Below are 14,015 nucleotides of genomic sequence, written 5' to 3' on the forward strand. Positions count from 1 at the left end.
CCCGGGAAAGCACGGCGCAGAGCAGGCAGGCATTGCAGCAATGGGACTTGACAGCCGTGCTAAGCGGTGGTGTCACCGGCTCGGGGGTCTGCGCTTTTCATCGTGACTGTGCAGAGAGCTCCTGCTTATGGCAAATGCTCACTGTAAACTGCTGGGTGCCCTTGCCACAGCCTCAGGCAGCCTCGCTCCGGTGTCTCTCGACTGCGTTGTTTCTCTCATGCTGGATTTAATCTTGTGTTCTGTTCACGCTGGCCCTGGGAGTAGTGGGCTCATGCTCTCTCTTGCTCGCTCGCTCTCTCTCTCACTGTCTCTGTCTCTCTGTCTCTGTCTCTCTCTCACACACACACACACATTCTCTCTCTCCTCTCCTTCTCTCCCTCTCTCCCTCTCTCCCTCCCTTTCTCCCTCTCTCTCTCTCAGCTGGGCTGTATGCTATCCATCCCATCCAGATCTGGGTGAGTACACTCAGCCACTCAGCGTTTGCAAAGCAGACTCTTCAGGATGTGTTCTTCAGGCCCTGCTGGAAGCAGCACGTGACTGTGTGTGGGAGAAGGGCGTGGCTACATGTGGACTTCACACTGTTCCTACTGAGGGCCTGAGTCCCCACAGGCTGTGCTATCCCTGGGCATCCTGGACCCCACCTTGCTGCAGGGCCAGCTCTTAATGCTGCCCCTTGCAGCAGGGCCTTGGATCCCAGGGAACCCTGGACAGCGTCCCAAGATGGTCTGATTGTCACGGCTTGGAGGCGGGGGCTGGGTTCCCATGTCCTGTGTCAATATCAGGCAGGCACAGGATGGCTGTCGGGTGCTCCCAGCTCAACAGGGCAGGGCCAGTAGGCAGGAAGTGGTCCCATGTCCGCTTCCCAGCACTCACAGAGCCTGGACAGATCACTCAGCTTCCCGGGCTTAGTCCTGCTTCTCTGTAGAATGGAGGTGGGTGGACAGCAGAGCCAAGCTGCTGCATTCAGAGGAGATGCCACCCGCTCGCCCCAGCGGAAGCCTGTCTGCAGTGCACACTCCTGGCATGCTGACTCCCTTCTCTTGGCGCAGGGGCAGAGGTGGAGGGAGTCCCTGCACGGGGCTTCTGCCCACTGGTAAGGCAGATGCATGCCCAGGGAGGCAGTTTCCACTGCCGTGTGCTGACTCAGGCCCGCTTGAGCGGCTCTGTCGATTTCCTTTCAGCAAGTAACCCATAACCTCCTAGATTCCCATCGTAGCTTCCCAGCAAGATGTGATAGTGATGGCGCTGTTAGCAGCGGTGTTTTGTGCACCTTAGATCGCTCTGTTATGTACTAAGTATTAGATGAGCGTGCTGTTTTTATTTCATGACAATGCCAGCAACCTGTATCTTTCTGCACTGAATGCTTTTGCCACAAACAGGTGTGCTGCACTTTTATGAGTGAGGGGAGAGGCCAAGCGGAGAGAGATGTGGGTCAGATGCATTGCGCAGGTGCCACGTGAGCATGTGGTGTGCCTCCTGCTGTTTTCAGGATGACCCATGCTGACATCTTTTTCAAAGGCAGCCCACCGAGGGGCGGTCCCGAGATGGCGGCTTGCGTCTTGGAGAAATGGAGCGGGACTGCTTGATCGGCTATGGAGCCAGCATGCTGCTGCTGGAGAGGCTGATGATCTCCAGCGATGCCTTCGAGGTGGATGTCTGTGGCCAGTGTGGGCTGCTCGGCTACTCCGGCTGGTAAGTGGTACCATCTCTCCTTGGGCCCGCCCTCGCCTCTTTGGTCCCAGTGCAGGAGTCCCAGAGGTCAGGGCGCACCTCTGCAGTCTCTGGACTGTCCTGAGAGCACCTGTTGACCTCCCTGTCTGTCTGTGCATTGCCCATGCCGAGATCGGCACTCCGTGTCCATATGCTCTTTGTGTGCACACCGAGCCGCCCTCCCCACCTCTCTGCCACCTGAGTCTCAGCTCCCAAGGAGTCTAGGTCTGCTCTTTCATTTCCTGTCACCTTGTGTGTTTCATAAACACTGTCCCCATGACACTCCCAGCAAATGCGTCCTTGGGTGTCAGAATTACAACCTGCAGTAGAAGCTCTTGAGAGAACTGTGTGGAGCACTCTTGCTGCAACTTCCGACCCAGAAGTCCGCTGTGCTGCTCCAGGTCTCAGAGCAAGTGCCGTGGCGAGTGCTCCACACTTGGATGCAGGAGCCCACCGAGTCGGGGCCAGGGCCCAGGGTGCAGGCGTGAGCAAGACCGCCCTGCTGTTGGTGTGCACTAGAAGCTCGCTGCCAGGCTGTTCCCATCACGTTCCTTCTGCCTGCTGCTCCAGCCTGGAACCTGGCCACTTTAACTGGAAGTTGAAGATAGTGTGCAGCGAAGGACTTCTCTGTAGTGTTGGCCCAGAAGAACGTGCTCCTTGCTGTGTCTGTGTGGAGCTCACTGTAGCACCTTTCCTGTTGAGGACAGCTCTACTCTACCACCAGGGAACAAAGGCTCTGCTTTGAGTCAGTCATGACCCCAAGCCCTCAAATCCTCCTGCAGGCAGGACAGCCCACTGGTCTGTTTCCCTCATTTTCTGTGGGAGGGAGGATGGTCTGACCGGGTCCCGACAGCCCTGCCCTGTGGCCACCCTCCCAGCGGGGCTCCTGGAGCCCCCTTCCTCCTTGAGGTTGATGGGGCGCAGGTGTGCTTGCTTGGGCTTCAGCGTTCCTGGCCCTGCCCCTCCGCCCTCCCTCTGGTCAGAGCCGGCGTCTTGCCATTCCAAGCTGTCCGTGTCTTGGTTGAACAAAGCAAATCAAGACTCAGAGCAAGGGGGCTCCTTGGAACACAGTGCCCCCCTCGTTAGCTAACCATCCAGACCTTCAGTAAATTATTCTGTGATTCTGGTGAGGAAGTCGATGAGTCCTGCAGCACAGAAAAGGCTTCACTTTAGAAGCTAGCAGAAGAGGTGGCCACTTGCAGTTCTTTTCGGGGGTGCAGGGACAGGTGACGTTCTTCTGAGAATAAGCCTCACTCTTTCCTATAGCAATGAGATGGGGGTTTGCTTCAGTCCTGAGATGTCTTTTGAAAAGCATATTGGGCTTGCTTTTCATAGTCTGGGCTGTGTAACCTAAAAAGAAAGAAAAGGAGTTGGAGAGATGGCTCAGTGGAATAAGTGCTTCCCTGGCAAGTGCAAGGGCCTGAGTTCAATCCCCGGTTCCGGAAAAAAAAAAAAAAAAAATGAGAAAGAAAGAAAGAAAGAAAGAAAGAAAGAGAAAAGAAATAGCATAATAGGAAGATGCCAGGAACCTGGTTCCACTATGTTTAAATCTTCAAATTTGGCACAAGGATTTTTAAGTCACTTGTTTCTGAAAGGGTGATACAGAAGAGCTATTTCATTAAAAATAGGGGCCATGAAACTTCAGAAATAGTTTGGTTTTCTTTTCCTCCTCCTTGCATTCCACCTCCACGGAAAGCAAGCAGTAGAGCAGATTTGCGTAAGCCCTTAGAAAGCCCCTCTGCTGGCCGCCCAGGTAGGCCGACGCCCACAGGAGACCTGTACACAGTGGTTGGCCTCTCCGCGCTGTGCCGTTCACTTCCTTCTCTGTCCTGCCTCACTTCGGCCTTGCATGTGGGTCCTCAGGCACCTGGTGCTGGGTTTGAGGCTTGCAGCTAGGTGTTTTGTGTGCGAGTTCCTCTGAAAGGGCTAGATCAGAAGGCATGGCTTGAGGATAGTTACTGGGATTAAACAGAACCTAGCACATGCTGTCTGGTTACAAGTGGCCACTCCTCTTCTGGTTGCTAGCAGCAAGCGTCTGAGTCTGTTCCGGGGTCCAGCTGCTCTGGGCTGAGGGCATAATGATGCCCGCCTCCTCCTGGCGGGCGCCTGCTCAGGAGGGCGGGAGCCAGAGGCATGGGCTAGAGGAAGTGGACCTTTAATGAGCTGCACAGTGGAGGCTCGGTAATTAGTGCATTCGGAACCTTGGGACGGCTTTCGGGTGCTTTGCACGCCAGCCAAGCCCCGTGGTGCGGGGGCTTGTACCAGGACTGTTGTTCCTTGGAAGATGAAGGGTAGAAGTCACAAAAGAGAAGCCCTATTAAGATAATTAGCTCATAGGAACGTTGCACAGGGCAGCTACCGCCTGCTTCTGTGAAGCCCAGCCGCCTCCTTAGGCTGCTTTTATCCTAAACGGTGGATTTTACTGATGTTCGGGTCAAATGTCCACCTGTGGGAGTGGCCCACACCCTCCTCAAGGTGATGCGTGTGTGAATGGCACGTGGGGCACATGCATGGAGGTAGCGTTGGGACATTTGCGGCTCTGAGCACAGGGAGACAGTGGCAGAGGTCAGCAGGCTGTCCAGGTGGGACTCGGCCCCAAGCAGGTTGCAGTGCAAGATCCTAGGAGGAGGGCAGCTCAGGCCATAGTCCGGGGCTGGCTGCCGCGTGAGGTGACTCCTGAGGCGAGCAGAGCTGCGCACACTCCGGACAGCGGGCTTCCGTGCTGCGGCCCAGCCTGTTGGTGGTGTGAGGCCACACCTGCCCACTGGTGTGGCCATCGCGTGTGTCACAGCGCTGTTCCAGCCCCTCCGCTCCTCTGCGGGCCGCTCAGCACCACACCCCATGCTCAGCTGCAGTGCTTGCTCTTCCCTAAAATAAAACTTCACTTTGCTAGTTGTAAAAATAATCCTTGCTTATTATAAGATACTCAGAATTTACAAAAAGATAGAAGGCGGCAATCATATTAATTTCTATTACCCAGGATGGCCACTATTAGCTTTTTTTAAAAAATTTATTTGGTACAGGGTCTCACTACGCAGTTTGGACGCATAGTGATCCTTCTGTTTTCAGCCTCCCCATTGCTAGGATTGCAGGCATGCCTTCCCACACCCAGACCTGATGGTCTGCTCAGCATTTCCTGGGATGGGCTGGTGCAGTGTGGTGCCCGGGATCCCACCCTGGTCCCTGTGCTTGCCTAAGCAGACAGCCCACTGAGATATCTTGCCAGCCCCACTGTTAACATTTTAATGACTGTTCTATGGTACATCTTTGTTTGCCTGTACATCTTTCATTTCTACCTTTAAAGATCATGAGCCCTTCAGAGATTCTAGTAACAGCAGAAAATAAAAACATACACATTTTTTTAAAACCTCCTGGGACTACACTGTTCAGCATCTATTTTCTTGCTACGTGGTGTCCACTGGCACACCTCGTGGCCACAGTGTCCTCACAGGCACTTGCTGCCTGCTCAGGGCTGTCTCCTGCATAGGTAGCATGAGCAGCTGGGACGCCTGCCTTTGGGCTGCCCCAAGGGGGTCGCTTTCTTTCTCCTCGGGGCTTTTAGGGTGCAGTCATTGAGGCCTAAGTGCGTGCTCTAGCCCTTCCTAAAGGAAAAGGGACGATAACCTGACAGAAGCAAGCGTGTGGTTGGGAGCCTGCAGCTGCAGGGACTGCGTGGGGACACGCGCCTGCATGTATGAGCACACGGCCTTCACTCTGCTCAGCGTGAGCGCCGGCGCACAGTAAGGACAGGAGCTTCAAGAGCCCACAGCAGCAGCTGCACGTGAGCACGCCGGCTCGGCTGCCCTCGGCTCCTCTCTAGTCGTGCTTCTGCATCCGTGGCAGAGACAGGCACACTGTGAGCGCTTCACCTGGAGCAACAGGCCAACACGACAGGGCTTCTCAGGGACATGGATGCTGACAGGACCCGCTGAGAACTCTTCCATCAGTGTAAAAGTCAGATTTCTGGGGCTCTTTCAAGACAGTTTATAGGCAAATGTTTTAACTTTAAAGAGAAAGGTTTAAAAATGAACCTACTGATTCAAGTGCACGGCTCTTAAGGCTAGCAGGACTGGACTGTGCTTCCCTGTTGCTTCCTTGGCTGTTTCCTGCCTTCCAGGCACACGTACTCATCCATATCTCATAGTAGGACTGGACACTCAGGAGTGGAGGGAGAACCGGTCCCAAGGAGGGGCTTGTAGAGTAGATGCACACCCCTGCTCAGGCCTCTGGGTGTTGTCCCCTACCCCTGACACTGCCCCCTTGGGTTCCAGGTGCCACTACTGCAAGTCGTCATGCCACGTGTCCTCCCTGCGCATCCCCTACGCCTGCAAGCTGCTCTTCCAGGAGCTGCAGTCCATGAACATCATCCCCCGGCTGAAGCTGTCCAAGTACAACGAGTAAGGCCCCTGGGAGCCCACCCAGAGAGCAGAGGGCGCAGGGTGCTCGCTGCTCCTGGGGACGCCTTCTCTGATTAGCTTCTGTCAAAGACGAAATGAACTGAGCTGCTACAGCAGCTGCTTGTATCTGAGACAACTGAGCAGGCAGCACTCGTCAGGAGCCTTGAGCCGCGGCAGAAGTGCCGCCTGAGTCCCACGGGGGCACGTGGCCGTGCGGCGTCTTCCCGTCAGCCTGCCCCCCTTCTCTTGACTCTTGGAGGAGGACTAGGTGCTGTGACTGTGGTCGAGGCCACCGTGCTGAGCTGCATCTGGGGCGGAGGGGCACATCTGCCCAAGAGCGCAGGTCGTCCGACCCCCAGTCTTTGTGGTACTAACCTTGGAATACAATCAATGTAGTCTTGGGGCCGGGGAGATGGCTCAGTGGAATAAGCGCTTCCCTGGCAAGCGCAAGGGCCTGAGTTCAATCCCTGGTTCCGCCAAAAATAAAATAAAATAGAATAAAATAAATAAATGTAGTCCTGCCTTGTTAAGCCAGGACTCAGTTAAGCAGGAGTTTGTGGGCTCAGTTGCTACTGTTTGGAGCTTCCCTGGTCATATGAAATATTAAATATTTGAATATAACTTATCACTTTGGATACTTTGGTATCCATTTTTTAACCTAAATGCTTTCATACCTGTTTCTGATTTGTTCTTAGCCATTCTGCCCTGAAACCAGGTAGATACTTGTGCTGACTGTTTATAGGAGCTGGAGAGTCCTGAGTAGTGCCCTGGAGTTTCATTCCCAATCAGGTGTGTCACCGTGAAAAGTCCCAGAGATTATCACTAGAGGTCAGGCACCCACAGGAGTCGGGCTCCACTCTCAGAAGAGGCTGAGGAATGGGCTCAGTGGGTAAACACCTCGAGCCGTGGTGAGAGCCGTATTGACCTCAGGGCAGGATCTACAGAGTTCCAGAGGGCAGCAGCGCCCTGTGCAAGCAGAGGCTGAATGCCCACACCCGCTCTGCACAGCGCTCCATCCTTCCACGCAGCCTTGTAGTGGTCGAAGTTGTTAGCATGAAGATTCCAGTCCCGCTGTCCTTTGTGGTCACGGGAGATGATCTCTAAGCTGTGGCCCCCGCTGTCTGTGCAGCTGCACCCATCAACTCCACAAAGGGCTCTATGCCTGTGGCAACTTATGTACGTGGGCCTCAGGGGCACTGGCACAGGGGCTGGCAGGGAGCTGGTGCTGGTGGCAGGACCCCGCCCTCAGCCGTCCTTCAGTGCTGTGCACTGGACCGAGATCAGAAGGGCAGCACACAGCCTTCACCCAAGGCCGCACCACCAGTCAGAGCAGCAGCCCACAGCCAACATGAAGGACCAGCCTCATCTGTGCTGCAGAGACAGGCAGCCATGCGCTGGCGGGTGAGTGGAAGGAAACCGAGGCCCTATGCAGCCCAGGGGCACCCCGTGCCACCCAACTAAGACTCCCAGGTCCCGGTCCTCATTTAGGGGCTTTGTTTTGGTTCCTTCATATTTCTCAGTCACCAAGTAAAAATTCTTTAAAATTCAAATGTTACTGCTAAGTGGTTATATTTCTTATAAATAGTTCTCTTCTAAAAAACCATCTAAGGGCCGGCCAAATAGTTCAGTGGATTAAAGCGCCTGCAAGTGGGGGCAAGGGGTTCAATCCCTGGGCCTGCTGTGCCACCCCGCCCCCTTCCCCAGGGTGCACTGAGATGACTCTTGAGACTGGGTGTGGTGGCGCACACTTGTAATCCCAGCTCTTGGGAGGCTGTAAACAGGTGGGTCACTACGAGTCTGATCTAGTAGTGAGACCCTGAAAACCCTGTAGACCCTTTCCTAAAATGCAAAAAGAAAAATAAACCATCCAAGGTCATCCTGACCATTGTGAGGTGAGTCTACCTAACACAGCAAATTCCAGATTTCCAGGTTCACAAGACCCAGAGAGTATGGGCTACAGATCGGGGCATCCTTAGGGGAAACTCTTCGTCAGGTCGGCGAAACCCGACAGGTACAGAATGACAAATTGCAAAAACCAGCAGGTACTACATTTGATTAGCTATTTCTGAAAAATACTTAAAAAGAACAAAAACAAACCAGAAAATTGGCAAGTTAATCCTATTATAGTTTTGCTTTTTAAACGTATTTTTAATTTTGTTTTAGAAACTACTGGTTCAATTTCCATTTCAGAACTGGGGATTGAACTCAGGCCCTTGCGCTTGCCAGGGAGGTGCTTATTCCACTGAGCCATCTCCCCGGGCCTGATAATTTCCATTTCTAGTAATAAAGGAGTATTTTTTTTCCAGTCATCCACAAAGCACATTTCTCCTTAGAGCTTTTGCTGTGTTTGAAATGACACAGGGATAGGTGAAGGCCACAAAAACTCCACACACCAAGCTGGACATGGTGGCACAGGCCCTTCGGGAAGCTGAGGCAAGAGGATCACAACTTTGGATCCTCTTTGGGCAACTTACCTAGCTCCTGTCTAGAAAATGTAGACAATAAGGGCTGTGGATGTAGCTTAGTATGAAGGCCTTGGGTTCAGTCTACAGTGCTGAAATCCATCCGTCCGTCTGTCCATCTGTCCACACCAAACTCACTCAGAGACTGCAACCCCTACCTGAGCTGTGGCAGCACAAAGGGCCCCGGAGATAAGACCAGGCTCCCAGTGGTGACCAGCACCCACCCAGGAAGGAGGCTCAGAGGCTTGGGCTGCTCCTCTGCGCTCTGCCCCTCTGTCCATTAGCTCTGCTGTCACCACAGATCCTGTAGAGGGGTGGCTGGACAGCAGTGCAGAGGCACAGAGTCCATGTGGACAGTGGGAACAGGGTTGGGTCTCAAGAGGGCTCCGCCTGGCTGCTGTCGGTCACCTTGCTGAGGCCTTAGGGAGGGCTGACGAGGGTCCTCTGCTCACGAGGAACCCATCCCACTCTGAGAACCGTATCAACCTTAACTTCCCCAAAGACCTGCGTCTCCAGATTGAGGGCTTCAGCCCCAGAATCCTGAGGAGACACCGTTCTGTCCTTTGCGCCCTCAAGGCATGTGCTGCTCTTAACACGGCCCAGACTCCTGAAGGTCTCTGTACCTGCACGTACCCCCGGTTCCATGCCCGTGTGTGTGTGAGTGTGAGTGATATCACCCAGCACGTGTCCCAGCCCCAATAGTGGCTCAGAAGGGGGGCATCCCGGAAGACACCAGGCTTCAGACTCGATCCTTAAGACAGCACCGTTCAGCTGTGGGATCTGGACTGGACTGTGAAGGCATCAGCCTCACAGATGAGCTTGGAGCTTGGGGGCTGTGGAGAGGGGGGGAGCAGGGGGTGCACTCGGAGGTCACTGCAGTGTGACGTGGCTGTCCCCTTCCTCTGCTTCCTGGCTGCCTGCCCCCACCTTGCCCTTCAACCAGATTTTCTTAAAGCAGCAGACTGTGGACTAAACCCTTTGAAACCGTGAGTCAGAATTACCTGTTGTAAGTTGTGTTTGTTGGTATTGTGTTCAGGAACAGTGATTAGTACAAACCCTCAGTTGTAAGTAGCCCCTGCCCACTAACAACACGGTGCATTGTGGTGGCTCAGCATGGAATGAGTAATTACTGCTAGGTACACAGCATAGGTGACCGCGTGTGTAACACAAGACGAAGAAGGGAAGCCAAAAGAATCCGACCTGTGGTACAGGAAGCCTTGCTGAGCTTTCTGTGCAGAGGGGGCGGCTGGGGGGGTGGGGGCGGCTGTAGGTGCTGGTAATATTTTTTTTGACCTGCGTTGATTATGAGTGTGATTATGATCATGGAAACTTAGCAAGCTGTGCACACCAAGGCCTTCCGTCTGAAGACGCCGCGCGTCCGTGAGCATACCCAGCAGGTGATGGGGTGCAGAAGAAGAAGGCTCGAGTCCGGCCGCGCTCTGCCTCATAGCCCCGCTGCCCCGGGGTGGGGGCTCGCCTCTGCTCTCTGTTGTGCCATCTTGAACAGAGGGCTGAGGGCAGCAAGGTGGAGAGCTCCCTAAGAGCACAATTCAGTGCCGCCTGAGGGCAAAAGAGGCATCGACAGATGTCCCGCTTTCCATTGCTCCTTACGGTTGCCATTTCGTACCCCTGGCAGCACCCCTGCCAGATCAGGATGGTTTGCTCGGGTCAGAGTTAGGGCAAGCAAACCCAAGTCCTGTGGAAGAGGGTCATGGAGCAGAGGGAGAAGCCACGACCTGGGGAGGCACCCACTGGCAGCGGCAGGAGGGAGGAACCGGAACGTACATCTCCTGAACACACGTTTACACATCAAAGCGAGGCCAGTGGGCGGCAGGAGAGCCCAACGCGTCTCTCCAGCCCCCAGGCATCAGGTCCAAAATGGTTCCATGTGCAGAGAGCAGAGCAGAGGAAAGAGTTTAAAAAGAAAAGAGCCCTTGATTGGGTGCTACAGAGTGGGATAGTTTTCAGCTGCTTGATGTGCAGTAATGAGCCTCCTCAGCCGAATGCTTCGCACCTGGCTGCGGCGGGGCCGTCCTTTCCCTGCCTCTGCAGGAAAAGAAGCTCAGAGACCTGCAAATAATTCTATTGTGAAATGGATGGTCAGAAGAGCGACCGTAAAAATAGCACCTCTTTACCATCCATATTTACTCCATATGTGTTTTTCCTTGGATTTCATTTCTCAGCGAAAAGTTGTTTTACACCAGCCCACAGGGCCAGACTTGGTGGGCATAAGGGAGTTGTTCTGAGGGCGTGGGGGAGGCTCCAGGGGGTACGGGGGGTACTGTCTGCTCCCCACCCAGGCTCCTGGCTTCAGTGCACACACAGGTTCCAGGAGCCGCTAAGAGATTGCTTGGCCAAATGAACATGGATCAGGGTGTCAGGACAGGAAATCGCAGAAGGACCTGAAATTCACGTTTGCACCCACAAGTCTTGCAGCCCACAGAACGGGCAGGGGTTCAAGCGCTTCTGAAGCCCAGGTAATAGCTGTCGTAGCACACGTCATAAATTTTGTCGGTCTGCGCCCAGCCGTCCCTGTTAATGGGAGCAGAGAGGGATATGAGTGAATTAAAACAGATGACGGACGCCGACCTGGGTCTGGACGGGAGCTAAAGCTTGCGCTGGTCCTCGGATGTGACCAGAATGACGTGGGGGTGTGGTGAATTTGCCTTCCTCGCACAGCTCTGCTCACCTCATGTCTGAAGAGGCTGAAGAAGAATGCCTTCACCTGAGGGAGTGCCAGACTGCTGGGACAGAGGTCACCTGACTAAGCCAGGTGCATGCAGGCCAGAGGTTCTGCAAGTGTGGCCCTCATCCGTCAGGCCATCCCTGAGCCAGTGCAGACAGGACCGGCACCCTGTGTCCTCAGGCGTCCTCCAGCTGGCTCCAGGATTGTTGGCCACAGGAAAAGCTTTGGCTCCATGGGCTCCTAGCCTTTGGCTCCTCAGGGGTGCCAGGGGCCCCCACTGGGGACTGCCCACCTGCCGTACTTCCTCCTTGCTAGGCACAGCCAGCCTGAAGCAGTGCGTGGGACTGGCTGCCCCCCACCCCAGAAGGTCCTGGGACCCTGTTCCCAGCCTGTCCTGTCCCAGAGATCCTGTGCACAGGGTCACCCAGGACAGCTGTTCTCAAGTGACCTTTCTCAAGAGAAAGGTGTGGCGTTTCTCTCCACCTGACAGGTCCGCAGCTGGCCCTCTGTCCTGCTCCTCCCGCTTTCTGCTCCCTCCTGAGCCTCCTTTCTTCCACCTCCTGGGCCCTGTCTTCCACCCGCAGCCATCTCAGCAGTGGCCACAGCGCCAGGCCCCAGCCCACTGCTTCTGTCTGCCTTCCCATGTGTCAGGGAGCCCTGTGGTGTGGGCAGAGAGGATCCATGGGGGTGGTGCTAGAGACCAGGCAGTTGTGCTGAAGCCGGCTCAGGTCCCCAAGTCCTGGCCAGCAGCCCTCCCTCCCTGTCCCTGCCCCACCCCCCGTGGCAGCAGGAGACTCCCACCAGCTCCTAGGCTTGCTGTGGTGAGTAAAGGAGTCAGTTCAGAAAAGTGCCTGCCCATTCTGGACAACGAGATCAGCTTCCCTGTGTGTGTGTGTGAACATCACCCTAGACTACAGAGTCGCCCGGCTGGGGGCCTGTGACGCTGTGCTCTGTCTTTATGGGCATCCAGCATACTCGGTGGCACCCCTGGCTCTGCCCACTGAGATACCAGCGCTCATTTCCAGACCTTCTCGGTTATCTGCAGCACAGGAACTAGACAGCATATGTGAAAGTGAAATCCGATGAAGTAATTGAGAAGTTTCTCGGTTGTGGTTGGGCAGGTTTGTCCTCCAGGAATGGGTGCCAGACCTGTTTCTGGATAGCCAAGGGACTGGTTCTGTAGTGACCCTGTGGGTCGTGACGTTAGATGACGTACTTTTATTTATCTGGTGATAACTCATCTTTATTTATGTCTGTAGCATTATTCCCATTTTCATTCACAGTTGCGCGCAACCTGCTTCTCTTCCAGATCTGGCCCATCCATGGCAGGCAGGTTTCATCATTTACGAAGTCAGCCTGAGCTTCGCCTGCCTGCCTGCCACGTGGTGAGCTGGTTCTCCCGAAGGCCGTGGCCCTCAGTTACCGAAGCCCTCCCTCCTTCTGACTGCATCTTGTGGGTCTACACATGGCTCTTCCATCTGCCAGGATGAGAGAGATGCTGACCAGGGTGCAGACAGCGAGCGGGAGGCTGCCCGCAACGCGTTACCTGCTGTACCTGTAGGGCCACTGTTCCCGTTACCTCAGGTCAGATGCTACAGAAATCTAGGAGGGATCTCTTAGAGATGAGACAGGCGAAGTTCTGAAGGAACAGATGCTGCAGGACTCCGATAGAGTCGGAGACAGCAAGTAGGCAAACGTGCTTCTGCTCCGTGCACTCGCTGTGCGCAGCCTGAGCACAGAGATGGCACACCCGTGACCCAGGCCCCAAGGTCGCCAAAGGCATGCATTTGGGAGATTCTGAACAAAAACGTAAGGATCAAACCCTTGCCCCATCAGCACGACAGCGCCCCATTCAGCTGAAATACAAATAAAGTAACAAACAGCACAGCCGGTGCGGACACCTGAAGAGAGGGAACATTACTGCGGAATGCTGGTGGGCAGTTTTGTGAGGAAGCCACTCCCAATTAACCACGTGGCTCATGCAGTGAACTCACTCCTCCTTATAAGGATGGCCTATTACTGTTTCTACAGGTGAGGAAACAGGCGGAATAACTTGCCGAGGTCCTCTGATCAGCGTAGGCGGCTGCCGGCCCAGCTCTTGCTCTGGGTTGGGGCAGCTCCTGCCTCCCAGCCCAGGCTTTGGGCTGGCCCACGCGAGGCTCGGGATTTGTGGCTTCCTCACAAAACTGCCCACCAGCATTCCGCAGTAATGTTCCCTCTCTTCAGGTGTCCGCACCGGCTGTGCTGTTTGTTACTTTATTTGTATTTCAGCTGAATGGGGCGCTGTCGTGCTGATGGGGCAAGGGTTTGATCCTTACATTTTTGATCAGAATCTCCCAAATGCATGCCTTTGGTGACCTTGGGGCCTGGGTCACGGGTGTGCCATCTCTGTGCTCAGGAGCAGACGGCTCCACGTGCTTGCCTGATGCCGGGCTGCAAGTTCAGCCTTCAGCAGAAAGAAATCCAGGCCATGTGTGCGGCGTCGCCCGGCGCATCTGCACCCTGCTGCCTCATGTTTCCAGGTTTTATGTGTAAATGCGCATCTTCAGCGGCGCGTGAGCCTTGAACAGCCTTGAACTCGAAGCTAATGCCCCCGCCCCCCAGAATCCGATGACCTGCCTGAGAAAGAATCTGTGTGCAGGAATCTTTGGCTCATGTGTAAAGGAAAAAGTCTGCCCTGGAGAAGCGCAGGCCTTACACATTTCGCAGACCCCTGCGTCCGCAGAGCCAGTCCGCGGCAATTAGGCCCGTGCTGGCAGA

General features: G+C 54.8%; 1 protein-coding gene across 1 annotated transcript in view; it reads left to right on the forward strand.

Annotated features, from left to right (window-relative positions):
- The window catches only part of Polr3b (RNA polymerase III subunit B), a 97,749-nt gene extending 91,014 nt beyond the window's left edge, over positions 1 to 6,735 (forward strand). Inside the window, exons 27-28 of the mRNA XM_004623858.2 lie at positions 1,519 to 1,692; positions 5,982 to 6,735. Of these exons, the coding sequence (XP_004623915.1) occupies positions 1,519 to 1,692; positions 5,982 to 6,111 (304 nt within the window). The 3' untranslated portion in view covers positions 6,112 to 6,735. The remainder of the gene's footprint in view (positions 1 to 1,518; positions 1,693 to 5,981) is intronic.
- The last annotated feature ends 7,280 nt before the right edge of the window (positions 6,736 to 14,015 follow it).

The sequence above is a fragment of the Octodon degus genome, unplaced genomic scaffold, assembly GCF_000260255.1.
Source record: "Octodon degus isolate 3935 unplaced genomic scaffold, OctDeg1.0 scaffold00004, whole genome shotgun sequence".
NCBI lineage: Eukaryota > Metazoa > Chordata > Mammalia > Rodentia > Octodontidae > Octodon > Octodon degus.